The 17,059-nt window shown below is 36.6% G+C and overlaps 4 protein-coding genes across 4 annotated transcripts; 2 read left to right on the forward strand and 2 right to left on the reverse strand.

The window, feature by feature from the left end:
* Positions 1 to 1,671: 1,671 nt before the first annotated feature.
* LOC101899923 (uncharacterized) lies at positions 1,672 to 2,219 on the reverse strand. The gene is made up of 2 exons (XM_005184719.4): positions 2,087 to 2,219; positions 1,672 to 2,012 (listed from the first exon to the last, which is right to left on the reverse strand). The coding sequence occupies exons 1-2, from the start codon at positions 2,154 to 2,156 to the stop codon at positions 1,744 to 1,746; spliced, it is 339 nt and encodes a 112-aa protein (XP_005184776.1). The 5' UTR covers positions 2,157 to 2,219; the 3' UTR covers positions 1,672 to 1,743.
* Positions 2,220 to 5,783: 3,564 nt separating this feature from the next.
* On the forward strand, positions 5,784 to 6,279 carry LOC101900093 (uncharacterized). Its single transcript, XM_005184720.4, has 2 exons — positions 5,784 to 5,843; positions 5,917 to 6,279. Exons 1-2 carry the CDS (start codon positions 5,834 to 5,836, stop codon positions 6,201 to 6,203), a joined length of 297 nt encoding a protein of 98 aa, XP_005184777.1. The 5' UTR covers positions 5,784 to 5,833; the 3' UTR covers positions 6,204 to 6,279.
* Positions 6,280 to 10,100: 3,821 nt separating this feature from the next.
* LOC101901637 (uncharacterized) lies at positions 10,101 to 11,876 on the forward strand. Its single transcript, XM_005184729.2, has one exon. The coding sequence runs from the start codon at positions 10,101 to 10,103 to the stop codon at positions 11,874 to 11,876; it is 1,776 nt and encodes a 591-aa protein (XP_005184786.1).
* A 2,824-nt stretch (positions 11,877 to 14,700) lies between these two features.
* On the reverse strand, positions 14,701 to 15,261 carry LOC101900269 (uncharacterized). The gene is made up of 2 exons (XM_005184721.4): positions 15,132 to 15,261; positions 14,701 to 15,063 (listed from the first exon to the last, which is right to left on the reverse strand). Exons 1-2 carry the CDS (start codon positions 15,241 to 15,243, stop codon positions 14,777 to 14,779), a joined length of 399 nt encoding a protein of 132 aa, XP_005184778.3. The 5' UTR covers positions 15,244 to 15,261; the 3' UTR covers positions 14,701 to 14,776.
* Positions 15,262 to 17,059: the final 1,798 nt, after the last annotated feature.

A 17,059-nucleotide genomic window follows, 5' to 3' on the forward strand; every position in this document is an offset into this window, starting at 1 on the left:
TGTTATGGCGGCCCACACCATCACCATGGCCGGCGCTTGAGTTCTGGTGGCCAACCGAAGTGCACATTTTCAGCTGACCTCTTTGGCAAGTAAACACGATCATTTTGTTTGTTTACAAACTGCTGGACAACGAATGTTTCTCACCGAGAAAACCAAATTCGGCAGTTCACCACTTTTGGCCAAGTGAAGCAACTCTTTAGCTCTTTTGAGTCTACTTTTTCTGCGGTGTAAGTTCTTGCACTTGTTGGAATTTCAGTGGCTTTACTCCGAGCTCATTTTTCAATATTTGTTCTGCTCACGAGCCATTTTTCGGCCACCACGATCAAGTCGCTTCTCTACTTTTAGAACCATTTCTGCTGATGTTGCTGTTTTCTTTCGTCCACTTCCTTGACGCCGGGCTACGCTACCAGTATTACGGTAAAGACCACTTGTGGTTTTCCAGCCAAATATAAAGAAATCACACTATCACGCTTGAATTCCATCACGAATAACTTTTTTTCTGGAAAATTCTCACCAAACAATATATAATAATTCTTGTAAACAATATATTGAGCTGTCACTGGAATACTTTTAACAGCTGTCGGACGAGTTGTTTAGAAATGAGACCAGTCTGAAGTTGGTTGCAGTTTTTTTCATCTCACCCTGTATATTAATGTAGATTACTCCTAAGTATTCGGCTTTGATTTGTATACTAATTGTCTTTTAAGAAAGATCGATTCAGCTAGGTGACCGATTTTGATCTTTGACCAGTAATAGGCAATCTTCAGAACCGATTCGGTCCTTCTACGAAGTAAATTTGCTTTATTTTTTCCTCATATAGTCCTGCTTGATTTGTGCGTAAAATCTACTTTAGCTTCCTGCCAGGCCTTGAATGTGTGGAAAACTTAAAGGCAAACGTTAATGTTTCCGGAAAAAAATATTACTGGATTGCCCCATATGGTCCAGTTGCCTTAAATTATGAAAAACTCCTGATGGTATTCTGACCCATCGGGGCATCTTCTGCCACAATTTCTTCCTCTTCCGATTTATCCCTATACGCCAGAGGAAAATGACCATCCATTGGAAGCCTTAATATTTTTAAGAAGTTTCCATTCTATCGCCCGTTTCACCAACCATTATCTCGGTTTGGAAATGGGATTTTGATAGAAATTTATTTATTATAGAGGCATCGTTCACACTATCTACCTGCTCATAAAATGTTCCCCGGAGTAGGTCGGACTTCTTAGCCTTGTTACGAATCTCTTCTGTCATCCCAGGGTTTTCGTAGGCAGATAGAAGTGTACAACTTTCATCGAATACAACTTCACTGTCCGTTATATTGCTGCCTTCTTGTCAACTATGTGTCTGTAGGGGGCTAACATTTTAGACAATCCTCTGTTTTATAAAATAAGAAATTATTTTCCCATTTTCTTCAAACTTTGCAAATTGTATTTTTTACAAACACTAAATCAATAATGTTGAATTTACACCTAGGTCCTCAGTCACCTCCTCCACCCTTGGATTATTTATATTTCACAAAAAATGTAAAATAAGCATCTGTGTCTTTTGTGAAAGTATGTCGACCGACGTCTTCAACAAAAGTTCATTTTCTTCGTGATATTTGTATCACTCCTAAGTTTAGTGCCAAACTCGTCCAAGCCCTGAATAATAAAGAAATAAGCCAAACATGTATTACAATTTCACTACATATCGATTATTTATTCGTTCCAATAACAAAACATGCAATATGGCCCGTTTACAACCTTAAGCTACTGTTGGTGGATTTTCAGGTTTCTTCCACACCCAGTTGGCCCATGGAATGCAGGCCTTCAACAAATGCATGTAGGCGGTATCCTTGGGGCAATCCTTTTCAACGGCAACTTCATTCAATTTTTCACAGAACCAATATTTCGAGGGATCCCAATGATGGGGATAGGTTTGGCCAACTTCGGAGGGATCACGACAGGCCGATTGGCCGGCCAGGGCATTTACGGCGACAATAGCCAGCGAAGCGAATAAAGCCAAACTGATAACTAAACGTAAAAAAATAAAATATTGTCATTATTTCTATATTATTTATAAAAAAATTAAAAGTTGTTTGTCTTACAGAATTTCATGGTTAGAGTTTGGAAAACTATTCTGAGAGGAGATTCACACAGTCGTTTGCAAGCAAACATTGGCCTTTTATAGCAGCAATGACACCACGCCTATTTCTATTATTTCTATTTTTAACGAAAGATAACTAAGATTGTGTCTTCTTTTTCTTTAATTGATTTTCAGTTTGCAACGTTTGATTTTATCTCAATGTTTATAATTTGGCTTGACAACAGAGATCGCGACCCATCTACTGGACGAAGAATTTGTGAATTTTTCGACATTTTAGCAATTCTCAAAAAAATCGAGCTATCGCAAAAAATTCTTTTGTCCGAAATTTTTGTAAAGAAAAGTGCAATGGTATTGAAACCCTAATTTTCGAAACCAAGAGTAGCCAATGTCCATTTACCCAAGTCGAATGAGATAGGTAATCAATATCAGGAGCAAATACAAAGTAATATGTCGACAAAAGCGAATGAAAAACTCGTTTATTTATTGGAAGTTACATCACTGAAAAATACTTAATTTTGCTTAAAAAATCAAAGTGATGCAGTCTATCGAATTGACATGGTCTTTTGAACCTCCAAGAGGCTCACTATGCATGATATTTGACCCTCTTAATTATTCTATATTCAATATATTTTTTTTTTTGTTAGTAGATAATTCCATATGGCCAGTGAGGTATATATCATTTGATACGGCCAAAACGGATTTAGACCCTAGGTCCCTTTTGACCAAATCCGTTTCAGGACATTTCGAGTGAAGTCCGTAGGAAGTCTCGAAAGGAGTGTCCGATTTGATTCAAACTTGATACATCGTAAGATTATTAACAAATCGAGTTCGGTGATGGGCAATATCGGTCCACTCCCTCCGGTACCTCCGCAAAAAAACTCGAAATTTTCAAAATGAAAGTTAAAAAGTATCAGTCGGTTTTTTTCGACAGATGTATACCTTCAGCCAATGTTCGATTATTTAAAAATATTTTGACTTCTATTATGATTATTTATATTGTTAACCCTCTATTGAGTATGTTCCGAAGGGTCAGGCTCGGACTTTATCTGCTACTTCCTTCACTTTACAGGGTGAGATGAAAAAACTGCAACCAACTTCAGACTGCTGTCATTTCTAAGCCACTTGTCCGACAGCTGTTAAAATTATTTCAGTGACAGCTCATTATATTGTTTACAAGCGTACAAAAGAATTTTGATGAGAATTTTACAGAAGAAAGTTATTCGCGATGGAATTCACGTGTGATAGTGTGATTTCTTCATATTTGGCTGGATAACCACAAGTGGCTATCGTTAGAGCACTCCAGCATTTAAATGAGAATATATATATTCTGTTACCGTCATACTGGTAGCGTAGCCCGACGTCAGGGAAGTGGACGGAGGAAAACAGCAACCTCAGCAGAAATGGTTCGGAAATGAAAGAAGTGAATTGATCGAAACCAGCGTCACAGTGGCCGTAAAATGGCTCTTGAGCTGAACATATCGCAATATTCCATTCGGCAAATATTGAAAAATGAGGTAACGGGGTAAAGCCATTGAAATTCCATAAACAGCAGAAAGAAAATATTTTCAAAAGGGCTAAAGGGTTGCTTCCCTTGGCCGAAAGTGGTGAACTGCCGAATTTGGTTTGGTTTTCTCCGATGAGAAAACATTGGTAGTCCAGCAGTTTCTAAACAAGCAAAATGATCGTGTTTACTTGCCAAAGAGGTCAGCTGAAAATGTGTATCTCGGTTGGCCACCGGTACTCAAGCGCCGGCCATGGTGATGGTGTGGGCCCCATAACAGCCGATGGTCGCTTTCCGCTCGTATTAATCGACCGTGACATCAGAATAAATGCCGAATATTATCGCGAAAATATTTTGGAGGGTGTATTAAAGCATTGACCATGCGCAGACCATGCACATTTTGTCTGCAGACCTTGGACATTCCAACAGAACTCAGCACCATCGCATTCAGCACACGTCACCCAAAAATAGTTACAAAATGAGGTTCCTCTCTTCATTTCTAGCGCACAATGGCCACCAAAATCTCCGGATATAAATCCGTTAGACTATTGTGTCTGGAGTATTTTGGAAAACAAGGTTGGCACTTAACAAATACTACAGTGTCGATCACCTCAAGCAAGCGCTTCGCCGAGAATGGACTAAAATACCGCAGAGCAACATTCGGGCGGCATTTGACGGTTGGAAAGCCATAATTCGTGCCAAAGGTGACCAATTTGAACAAATCTAAACTTATTCTAAAATTTTATGCTTTTCCGACATATTTTGCTTTCATTCAATAAAATTAAAAAAAAATGTAAAAATGATGGCGTCTGACTTTGTTGCAGTCGTTTTATCTCTCCCTGTATATACAAATATGTTAGTATATCTGTCCCTATTACCTAATGATTTTAATAAATATCTACTACAGAATTAGAAAAAAATACCAGTAGTGCGTTTCTGTAAGCATTTTGTCTTAACTACCGAAATTGTTAAAAATAATTAAAATTCATGTAAAATTACAAAAGCATGTTTACCAATTATTCCACATACGAAAAAAATATCAATTATCAGATAGAACAATCACATGACTTTATCAATGCCTCATATCTACATCTTGAAATTACATTCAACAAGTCAAAAAGCAGCTAAGTTCGCTTGGATCGAACTTTTAATATCCTCCACCATTTACAGGGAAATTGAAAAATTTCAAAAAAAATCGTAGAAAATACATATGAAACCCCTTATATGGGGGCATCATTTGAGAGATATTTATGATCCTTCATAAGTTATTTTTTGTCATAGGCTGTAGTACCGACTCCGAACATTAAATACGAAAAAAAAAAAATATTCCAATGAATAATGTACCTAAATTCATCAAAATACCGAATGTAGGGAGGTACCGGCATATGGGGGCTATACGAAGATGTGAACCTGCATAGACAATTTTATGTCACAGGTTGTACTCATTACGAAGTTAAAATACGAAATTTGACACCGTTCTGGTGAATGATGTAGCTAAGATCATCCAAATAACGAATATAGGGAAGTACCGATATTTGGGGGCTATGCGAAGATGTGAACCTGTATAGACAATTTTATGTCACAGGCTGTAGTACCTACTAGGAACTTCAAATACAAAACAATTTGAAAAAATTCCGGTGAATAATGTCACTAAAATCTTTAAAAATACCGAACATAGCAGGTAAAATTATATGGGTGGGGGTACACTTAAACTATATCGCCAATTTTCAATACCAAAATTCCTGCAGATTACACTACTTCAATTCATTCGGAAGCGAGAGTGATTTCCACAGACGGATAGATAGATGGATAGACAGACAGACGGACGGACATAGAATTTTATACTGATCAAGAATATGTATACGAGTAGTTTGTGGGGTCTAAAATGTATATTTCGTGTTGTTACAAACGGAATGACAACATTAATATACCCTCTATACTATTGTGGAGGGTATAAAAAGAAACTTACCATATCTTTATAATGAAGGTGTGGTTCTGTCCAAACCCATATTTTTGCTCTTAGACGAAAGAAAACTAAAAAAACTTTGTCAATTAATGCAAACATGGTGTTCTTAAAAAAATAAAAGGAAAAACAAAATCATTACCAATTATATCAATTAACAACGGCTATGACTCATTTGCAGCGATGATAAGGACCAGACGACGAAAACTTTCTTCAATATAAATATAACACAGTTCGGCAATGAACTGTCACAATCACAAAAAAGATTGAAAACGAAGAGGAAAATGCACAAGGGTAAAACAAATTATAAAACATATATTTCAATTATATAAATAAACAAATAATATAATGCATTTTCCCCCCACAGTTGCCGTAGTTGTTGTCTGTGCCCTGGTGGCCATTGTATCCGGTGTCGAGGTACAATTGAATCACTTTGAACCTCAGGATATTTATGCTGAGCCCAACTGTGCAATTGTCAAAGATCACACCCGTATGTTCCGCGATATTTCCGATCCCACCCACTATTGGATCTGTCCCGAAGGACAAGCAAAGGCCTCCTACATCCAATGTCCACCCAATGAGGCTTTCATGGAAAAGCCACAAAAATGTGTTCCCTGGGAGGAATGGAAGTGGGTTGAACCTTACACCAAATAAATTGGAAATATTTAATTCGATTGGGAATTTGAGTATTGAATAAAGTTTCTAGAAAAAATAAATTGGTAGAAGAAAATTAATTGAGTTTTATTTGAAAAAAAGTATTATCCAAAGTGGATATTACTGATCAAAAAGTTCCTTTATAGAACAAAAGAAAAAAATGCAACTCGTTCGTATTTAGAACTATTCACAAGTCATCGGTATCAAAATAAAAATATTGAAGCATATATTCGTGACCTAAAGGACGCATTTTAGTTCATATTTTTAAACTATTTATTTAGTTTTTTGTTTCTTAGGGAAATCATGATTACATTAATCGAAAATTTTTTTATGTTGTTTTCGTTTTAGTGGATAAAGATGGGCAAGGACAGAACTACACCTCCATTATAAAGATATGATCAGTTTCTTTTACTACTGGTATTTTTTCCAATTCTGTAGAAGATATTTATTGCAATCATTAGGTATGAGGGCCGATACATAGAAATATTTGCATACAGGGTGAGATAAAACTGCAACAAAGTCAAATACCATAATTTTTACATTTTTTATAAATTTTATTGAATGAAAGCAAAAAATATCGGAAATAGTATAAAATTTTAAAATAAGTTTAGATTTGTTCGTATTTGTCACCTTTGGCACGAATTATGGCTTTCAAACGACCAATGAAACCGTCACAGGCTGCCCGAATGTTGACACCAGACACAATAGTCCAACGGATTGGTATCCGGAGATTTTTTCGGCTGTTATGGCGGCCCACACCATCACCATGGCCGTCGCTTGAGTTCTGGTGGCCAACCAAATGTGCACATTTTCAGCTGACCTCTTTGGCAACTTAACACGTTCATTTTGTTTGTTTGCAAACAGCTGGACAACGAATGTTTCTCCGCGGAAAAAACAAAATTCGGTAGTTCACCACTTTCGGCCCAGCGAAGCAACTCTTTAGCTCTATTGAGTCTATTTTCTTTCTGTTGCGGTATAAGTTCTTGCACTTTTTGGAATTTCAATGCCGAATGGAATATTGCGATATGTTCAGCTCGTTAGCCATTTTTCGGACAATGCGACGCGGGTTCGATCAAGTCGCTGCTTTACTTTTCGAACTTTCGAATTTCTGCTAATGTTTCTGTTTTCTTCCCTCCACTTCCTTGACTATGTCGGGCTACGCTACAAGTATCACGGTAATGAGCGTTGTTACGAGACACAAAAGATTCATTCACATTTCATTCTGGAGTGCTCTAACGATAGCCACCTGTAATTTTCCTGTCTAATATAAAGAAATCACACTATCACGCTTGAATTCCATCACGAATAACTTTTTTTCTGGAACACGAATAACTTTTTTCTGGAAAATTCTCATCAAAATGCTTTTGTATGCTTGTAAACAATATAATAAGCTGTCACTGGAATTGGAAATTTTAACAGCTGTTGGACGAGTGGCTTTGATATGAGAGCAGTCTGAAATTGGTTGCAGTTTTTCATCTCACCCTGTATATCATCTTCACAATAGATCTTGTGTTAGAAAAAATGCTTGTGTGTGTGAAATTTGAAGAGAGTGGATGCTTATTTCGTCTTCTATGAGCGAAGAAGAAATTGACCGATATGTACCACCTTCACAGCATATCTTATATTAGTAGAAATATTGGGTTGTGTTAAATATGAAGAGAACCGGATGGTTATTTCGGTTTTTGCGATCGTTTCGGTTATTCGAAACTTTGATCCAAAAGAAGTGGACCTATATATTCCATCTTAAAACCAAATCGTTGGTGTATAAACATATTGGGATGTGTGAAAATTTAAGGCATTCGGATTCTGACATCATATTTTAAAGAGTTACAATTATTCAAAATTGTGACCCTTTGTGGGGGAGGAACTTAATGGAGTGTATCGATATTGTCCATTTGCGCACCTGGCCTAGCACTGATGCAAATATTAGGCTTTGCAAAGTTGGAGCAAAATCGGATTATTATTTCTCTTTCTGTGCAGGAAACATTTTTTTGAAAATGTCGACCTTTTGGTGGGGAGGTATCAGAAGGAGTGGACAGATATATTTCATTTTAAGACCAAACCTTGGGTTAATAAAATCGTTGGGATGTGTGAAATTTGAAGACAATCGGGCTCTTACATCACATTTTATAAGGGTCCTAATTATTCCAAATTTTGACCCTTTGTGGGGAAGGCACCTGAAGGAGTGGACCGATGTTGCCCATCTCCGAACTCGATCTAAGTTTGATAATAATATGAATATGTACCAAGTTTAGATCAAATCGGATACTCCCTTCGAGAGTTCAAGACTAAAAACCGGACATCGCTAGATCTATTCCAAATACCCTTAAACGGTTTTAATCCAAAGAGTTGTAAAGTCTAAAACCGTTATTTCGATGAGGCACGTTTTGGCCATATCAAGTGCCATCTCTAGCCCTATTGCTTAAGGTATAATAAGGGTAATTTTAAGGAAATCACAACTTCCAAAGCGACCTAACTTATCATCATTTTTATACCCTCCACCATACTATGGAGGGTATATTAATTTTGTCATTCCGTTTGTAACTCCTCGAAATATTCATGTCAGACCCAACAAAGTATATATATTCTTGATCAGCGTAAAATTCTAAGACGATTTAGCCATGTCCGTCTGTCTGTCTGTTGTAATCACGCTATCTTTCGAACGAATGGAGATAGAAGGCTAAAATTTTGCACACATGTATATTTTCCCAGTAGGTAAGTTCGTAAATGGGCCATGTAGGTCCAAGTTATCATATAGCCCCCATATAACGGTACCTCCCGATATTCAGTATTTTGATGATTTTAGCGACATTATTCACCGGAATTATTTCAAATTTGGTATTTGAAGTTCGTAATGGATACCAGAGCCTAAGACAGAAAATTATCTGTGCAGGTCCACGTCTTCATATAGCCCCCATATAACGGTACCCCCCGATATTCGGTATTTTGATGATTGTAGCGACATTGTTTACCGGAATCGTTTCAAATTTGGTATTTGAAGTTCGTAATGGATACTTCATCCAAAGTAAAAAAATGAGCCATGTAGGTCCACGTCTTCATATAGCCCCCATATAACGGTACCCCCCGATATTCGGTATTTTAATGATTTTAGCGACATTATTTACAAGGATTCTTTCAAATTTCGCATATTAAATTTGTAATGGATACTTCAGCCCATGCCAGAAAATTGTCTGTGCAGGTCCACGTCTTCGTATAGCCCCCATATAACGGTTTCCCCCATATTCGGTATTTTGACGATTTTAGCTACATTATAAACAGATTTTTCTTCAAGTTTCGCATTTAAATATTGTAATAATTTATGACAAAAGTTGCCTATGCAGGCTCACGTCGTGGTATAAGCATTCGGTATTTTTAAGATTTTAACAGAATTTTTAACGGTATTTTTTTTTTGGAAATTGCCAAATTTGTACCAAATGGTGGAGGGTATTAAAAGTTCGGCCCGGCCGAACTTACAGCTTTTTTACTTGTTTACATTTTCAATCCTTCCGGGATACACATATAGGAGTAGAGCACATTGGGTATCTAATTGTATTTCTGGCTCCTTGTTAATTGGATACTTTAAACTGCTCCCTATAATTAGAAGACAGTGCAATTTCGTGTGCATTTTATTGCATTAATTATTTCAATTCCCATGATATGATATACAAAATCCATCCCTGGTCGAGGGGTTTCTGCCCAACTTAATGAAAATTCAAAATCATTTCAAAACTTAACATTTACAAAAAAGAAGTGGTCAAAATGAATTGGCATTTTGTGTTAATTTTCCTGTTCTTAAATACCAATAACATCTCAACGAATGACGTCGATAAATTTAATAAAATCTTAAATTATAAAACCAATACCCAACGAGGTCAAGCGATTTCCCAGGCAACGAAGATGGCCAACTTAATAGATCAAATTGCAGAGTTTTGGAATATGACCTCAGTGTACATTATTTACAATTCGAAAATACAGGACAATAATCTATTGCGAGATTTTTTGTCGAAGCTACACCAAAAGGAGAATAGCTATTTGCACGGATTACCACATTTGTCTTTGCGAGAGAGGGACATAGCCTCACCTTTATATGACATTGCCAATATGGGTCATAAGGATATGGTATTGACTATAATGCATAGCGTTTATGATACGGTGTTAAAGGCGACAGCCAATGCAACACGTCATCATCGGTCCTGTTTTACAATTTATCTCCTGTATGGCAATAGCAATCCCAAGGATCTTCATTATCTATTCGGTCAGTTGTGGAAATACCAGCTGAGACGGCCTTTGGTTATTGGTAATGGCAAAGATCTGCTTACCATGGATCCATATCCTGAACTGAAAATTGTAAATGTAACCTTGGAACCAATGGCCACATGGTTTCCCATTGCGAATGGCATAAAGGATTTCAAGGGTTACATAGTCCACATGCCCGTACAAACTGATATACCTTCGACATATTTTTATAGAGACGAAAAAACTCGTAAGTTTAAGGCTGATGGCTCAGCTGCCTGGATTATAAATGAGTTAATGTCACGTGTCAATGTCACCCTGAAGGTATATCCTTTAAAATTTAACCATTCCTATGTTGTTCGTCCTGCCAGACACTTTGAATTACTACGCAGTGGAGAAATCGAATTGAGTCCCCAGCTACTGACAGTTCTTCGCAAGGAAAATGATGTGGACTTCAGTTATCCTTTTGTGAGTACCTCACGCTGCATTATGATGCCCAGGCCGAGGAAGGTGACCATTGGCTTTTATCGTTTCATAACATGGAAGCTGTACGCATTCCTAGGTGTCTTTATGGTGTTATACGAAGTTCTGTGGAAATTCTATCCTCGCTATTGTCGAAAAGTAAATCGTGGCTACAGCTGGCTACACTATCGTCCTTTCTATGCCATTGGTGTTCTATTCGGAATTCCCATACCCCAATTACCATTGCCATCCTTTGTACATCTTCGCAGCTTTGCCTTTCTACGCCTCCTCATTGTCTATTTCATTATTGCCTTTAGTGGCAACTGTATCTCACAAATGTTTTCCTGTCACTTTACATCCCTGCTTACCGCGAGCTATGTTAAGGGAGCAGCTAACATTCGATTGGAAGACATTTTTTCCGCTCGCATACCCATCATGACCCGGGGCTATGACGTAGAGTTATTTGCGAAACTCTATAAGATAGATGATTTTGATCGGGACAAAATTCGAACCACCTCCTATGAAGACATCCAAGCTCATCGCTCCCAACTCAATTCGTCGTTTATGTATTTGGTTACCAAGGAAGAGTATGTGTTTTTGGAACAACAACAGCGTTACTTGCATCCGAAACTCTTTCGTCTCACCAACATTTGCCATGGACCCTACACCCTGCAATTTCCCCTGCGTGCCGATAGTCATTTTCTTGAGTTGTTTTATTTTTTCATACTTCGTCTGCGTGAGAGTGGCATCTATGAGCATCACAAGCGGTCGCTGTTTCAAAGGGCCAAGAGTCATGGTCAAAGCGATTATTTACAGGAGGGGGATATAAAAGGGACCTCGGAACTGGATATTACCTTCAATACTTTGAGGGCAATGATGTTTGTTTTATCGGTGGGTTATTCGAGCAGCATTGTTGTTTTTATTTTGGAGCTATATGGCAAGCGGATTGTGTGTTGGTTGCGAGGATTTAAATTTTGAAAAATTCGGAAGTAAATGACGAATGTGGTATTGATATACAAGGGTTACATGCATATATTTTTAACATGACACGTCACTCTTAATTTTTTTGTATTGTCAAGCCATTTAAATTGTTTAATTAATTTAAATAAATGTTATTAATACTGCGGAACAAACTTGAAACGTTTTCAATAATTTCCAGAAAAATCCAGTAGATTAGGAAAGTAGAGCCAAAAATAAAAGACACATGTATCGGCGTAAATCGCAAAGTAACCTATGTTGAGGGGGTAAGGAGTTCTCCACTCTTCAACATTTTTATACCCTCGACCATAAGGCCACACAGGGTGAGATAAAAAAAACTGCAACCAACTTTAGACTGCTGTCATTTCTAAGCCACTCGTCCGATGGCTGTTAAAATTATTCCAGTGATAGCTCATTATATCGTTTATAAGCGTACAAAGGCGTTTTGGTGAGAATTTTCCAGAAAAAAAGTTATTCGTGATGCAATTCAAGCGTGATAGTGTGATTTCTTTATATTTAGCGGGAAAACCACAAGTGGCTATCGTTAGAGCAATCCAGCATTTAAAAGTAAGTAAATCTTTTGTGTCTCGTAGCCCGACATCAATGAAATGGACGGAAGAAAACAGCAAAATCAGTAGAAATGGTTTGAAAAGTAAAGAAACGACTTGATCGGAGCCCGCGTCGCAGTGGTCGAAAAAAAGACTTGTGAGCTGAACATATCGCAATATTCCATTCGGCAAATATTGAAAAATGAGCACGGGATAAAGCCATTGAAATTCCAAAAAGTGCAAGAACTTTCACCGCAACAGAAAGAAAATAGATTAAAAAGAGCTAAAGGGTAGCTTCGCTCGGCCGCAAATGAACTGGTGAACTGTCGAATTTGCTTTTCTCCGATGAGAAAACATTCGTTGTCCAGCAGTTTGTAAACAAACAAAATGATCGAGGTAAGCTGAAAATGTGCATCTTCGGTTGGGCACCAGAACTCAAGCGCCGGCCATGTTAGTCGTGCGGGCCTCCGCTTGTATACATCGACCGTGGCATCAGAATAAATGCCGAATATTATCGCGAAAATGTTCTGGACGATGTATTAAAGCCTTGGGCAACCTCACATTTTGGTCGCAGACCTTGGACATTCCAACAGGACTCAGCACAATCGCACTCGCCACCCAAGAATCGCTTCATTTCCAGCCCACAATGGCTACCAAAATCTCCGGATACCAATCCGTTGGACTATTGTATCTGGAGTATTTTAGAAAGCAAGGTTGGAACTAAAAAAAATATCAAAGTGTCGATCACCTCAAGCAAGCGCTTCGCCAGGAATCGGCCAAAATACCGCAAAGCAACATTCGGGCAGCGTGTGACGGTTTAATTGGCCATTTGAAGGCCATAATTCCAGTCAAAGGTAACCAATTCGAACAAATCTAAACTTATTCTAAAAGTTGATGCTATTTTCGACATTTTTTGCTTTCTTTCAATAAAATTTAAAAAAAAAATGTAGAAATTATAGCGTTTGACTTTGATGCAGATTTTATACCCTCCACCATAGATGGAAAATATATTAAGTTTGTCATTCCGTTTGTAACACCTCGAAATATACACTTTAGACCCCTTGATCAGCATAAAATTCGTCTATGCACCTGTCCGTCTGTAAAAATCAATCTAGCTTCCCAACGAATTGAAGTAGATTGATAAAATTTTACTCAAATGTATATTATATCTGCTGGACTTTTGGTATTGAAAATGGGCCATGTAGGTTCACGTTTTGGTATAGCCCCCATATAACGGTACCTCCCGATATTCGGTACTTTGGTGATTTTAGCGACATTATTAACCGGAATTGTTTCAAATTTGGTATTTGAAGTTCGTAATGGATACTCCAGCCTAAGACAGAAAATTATCTGTGCAGATCAACGTCTTCGTATAGCCCCAATATAACGATACCTCCCGATATTCGACATTTTGATGATTTTATCTACATTATTCACCAATGCATTTGTCTATTGTAATGGCAAGTCCATGTCGTCGACCCTAATATAACAGCTACATTCGGTATTTTTAATATTTTAACAGAATTTTTAACGGATTTTATTGTTTTTGAGAATTGCCAAATTCGTTCCAAATGGTGAAGGTTATTCAAAGTTCGGCCCGGCGGAACTTACAGCTTTTTTACTTGTTTTTATATCACCCCGTACATTTTAGCGATGTCCGTCCGTCTGTCTGTGGAAATCACTCTACTTTCCGAATGAAATGAAGTAGGTTGATAAAATTTTACTCAAATGTTTTTTTGGTCTGCAGCACTTCTGATTTTGAAAATAGGCTATATAGGTCCACGTTTGAGTATAGCCCCCATATGACTATTGATTGATGACTATTGATGATTTCGGCGTCATAATTCACCGGAATTTCGTACTTGCCCTTCGTAATGGGTTCTACAGCCTATGACAAAAATATTGCGTATGCAGTATTTTTAAATTCGGTATTTTGAATTTATAATTGTTTCTACCTCAATTAATAGCATATTGTCGATATAGCGTAGCCCCTACCGTAGCCCCTATTTCCCCGATATTCGGGATGAATGTTGTCAACTTTTTTACAGAATTTTTTAAAATTGGAATTAGATATTCAAGTAACTGATACCCCTCGAATACTGAAATTCCGTTATTTAAAGATATATTTTTACATAAGTTACCTTCCAAATAGTGGTAGGTATAAAAGCTTCGGCTGGGCCGAATTGCTTATTTTACATGTTTATCTTATAAAGTTTATTTTAGCTCATGATCTAAAATAACTTTTGTATAATTTTATAAATAAAATAAAATGCAGCTCATTTTCGTTTACCAATTTATTTTTTCTAAAATCCTTATTCACTCAAATTCCCAATCCAATTAAATATTTTCAATTTATTTGGTGTAAGGTTCAACCCACTTCCATTCCTCCCAGGGAACACATCTTTGTGGCTTTTCCATGAAAGCCTCATTGGGTGGACATTGGATGTAGGAGGCCTTTTCTTGTCCTTCGGGGCAGATCCAATAGTGGGTGGGATCAGAAATATCACGGAACATGCGGCTGTGATCTTTGACAATTGCACAATTGGGCTCAGCATAGATATCCTGAGGCTCAAAGTGATTCAATTGTACCTCGACACCGGATACAATGGCCACCAGGGCACAGACAACAACTACGGCAACTGTAATTGAAAATAATATAATTAATTTATTTATATACTTAACATATGTGTTTCATAATTTATTTTACCCTTGTGCATTTCTCTTTTCGTTTTCAATCTTTTTTGTGATTGTGACAGTTTAATGCCGAACTGTGTCATATTTATATTGAAGAAAGTTTTCCGTCGTCTGGTCCTTATCATCGCCACAAATGAGTCATAGCCGTTGTTAATTGATATAATTGGTAATGATTTTGTTTTCCCTTTTGTTTTCTATTTTATTTTGTGTTAAGAACATCATGTTTGCATTATTGTCTTCGATTATATTTTTGTTTCCAAGTAATTGACAAAGTTTTTTACGTTTCTTTTGTTTTAGTGAAAAAATATGGGTATGGACAGAACCACACCTCCATTATAAAGATATGGTAAGTTTCTTTTGGAATATAACTTTTCTATGTAGATATGAGGCACTGATAATGTTATCTCTGATAATTGATATTTTTTTCGTATGTGGAATAATTGGTGAACATACTTTTGTAATTTTACATGAATTTTAATTATTTTTATCAATTTCGGTAGTCACGACAAAATGATTACAGAATCGCACTACTGGATTTTTTTTTCTAATTCTGTAGTAGATATTTATTACAATCATTAGGTAATAAGGGCAGTTATATAAATATACTAGCTGAACCCGGTGCGCTTCGCTACCCCTTTTGATTTTATATGCATTCAAAATTTTATTTACGAATATATGTTGGATGAAGAAAAACAAATTTAAAAATTAAAAAAAAAATATTGCACTAATTTAATGCGTTAATAAACAAAATCAACTGCAATTTTTTTTAAATAGAGTGGCATTTCTATTGCAATTAGTGAATTCGAGATAGCAACATACTTCGCCGTAATAAGCGTATGTCAAATAAATTGTTGTGTTGTTTTTTAGTGTTAGCCTAAGGCGTTGTGGGTCAATGGTTCTTATTATATGGTGCATAATATGTATGAAATCGGCCGAAATATATATGTTAGCTATATCCAAACTTCAACTGATTTCAATATAATTTGGCAATTTTTGCTGGTGCCAGATTTTGTCTCTCTCGCTTTGGGTGCATCAAATATTTGAAATCGGCTGAGTATATATATGGGAGCTATAATCACATCTGAGCGTATTTGAATATAATTTGTCAAATTTATTTTTGTACCAAATTTAGCCACTCATGACGAATTTCGTTGAAATCGGAAATACGTATCGTGTTTTGAGCATCAAATATTTGAAATCGGCGGAAAATATGTATGGGAGCTATATCCAAATCTGAACCGATTTTAATATAATTTGACTAATTTATTTTCTAATCAAAATCCCGTTACATATTCCAAATTTCTTTGGAATCGAACATACATATCGTGTATGGTGCATAAAATACATGAAATCGGTCGAAAATATATATGAGAGATCTGAACCGATTTTAATACAATTTGACAAATGTATATTTGTTTTAATTTCCGCTACACATTCAAAATTTCATTGAAATTAGAGATACATAGCGTGTTTGGTGCATCTAATACATGAAATCGGTCGAAAATATATATGGGAGCTATATCCAAATCTGAACCGATTTCAATTTAATTTGACAAATTCATTTTGGCTCCAAATTCCGTTACTTATTTTAAATTTCATTACAATTGGGAATACATGTCGTGTTTGGTCAACCAAATACATGAAATCGGCCGAAAATATATATGGGAGCTATATCCAAATCTGAACCGATTTCAATATAATTTGGGAAATCAATTTTTTAGATAAAATCTATCACACGTTTCAAATTTCATTGAAATTGGGGATACATAGTGTGTTTGGTGCATCAAATGCTTGAAATCGGCCGAAAATATTAGCTCCCATAAATCCAAATCTGCACCGATTTCAATATAATTTGACAAATTTATTTTCGGATCAAATCCCGTCACACATTGTAAATTTCATTGAAATCGAACATTCATATTGTGTTTGAGGCATCAAATG

This window comes from Musca domestica, unplaced genomic scaffold (genome assembly GCF_030504385.1).
Source record: "Musca domestica strain aabys unplaced genomic scaffold, Musca_domestica.polishedcontigs.V.1.1 1, whole genome shotgun sequence".
In the NCBI taxonomy this organism is placed as follows: Eukaryota; Metazoa; Arthropoda; class Insecta; order Diptera; family Muscidae; genus Musca; species Musca domestica.

Excerpts from the sequence above, each read along its gene's own strand:
- LOC101899923 (XM_005184719.4), bottom strand. The coding sequence starts at position 2,156 with ATGTTTGCTTGCAAACGACTGTGTGAATCTCCTCTCAGAATAGTTTTC. Across the intron at positions 2,013-2,086 it reads AACTCTAACCATGAAATTCT|TTATCAGTTTGGCTTTATTC; the intron begins GTAAGACAAACA and ends TTTTACGTTTAG.
- LOC101901637 (XM_005184729.2), top strand. The coding sequence starts at position 10,101 with ATGGCCAACTTAATAGATCAAATTGCAGAGTTTTGGAATATGACCTCA.
- LOC101900269 (XM_005184721.4), bottom strand. The coding sequence starts at position 15,243 with ATGATAAGGACCAGACGACGGAAAACTTTCTTCAATATAAATATGACA. Across the intron at positions 15,064-15,131 it reads GAAAAGAGAAATGCACAAGG|TTGCCGTAGTTGTTGTCTGT; the intron begins GTAAAATAAATT and ends TTTCAATTACAG.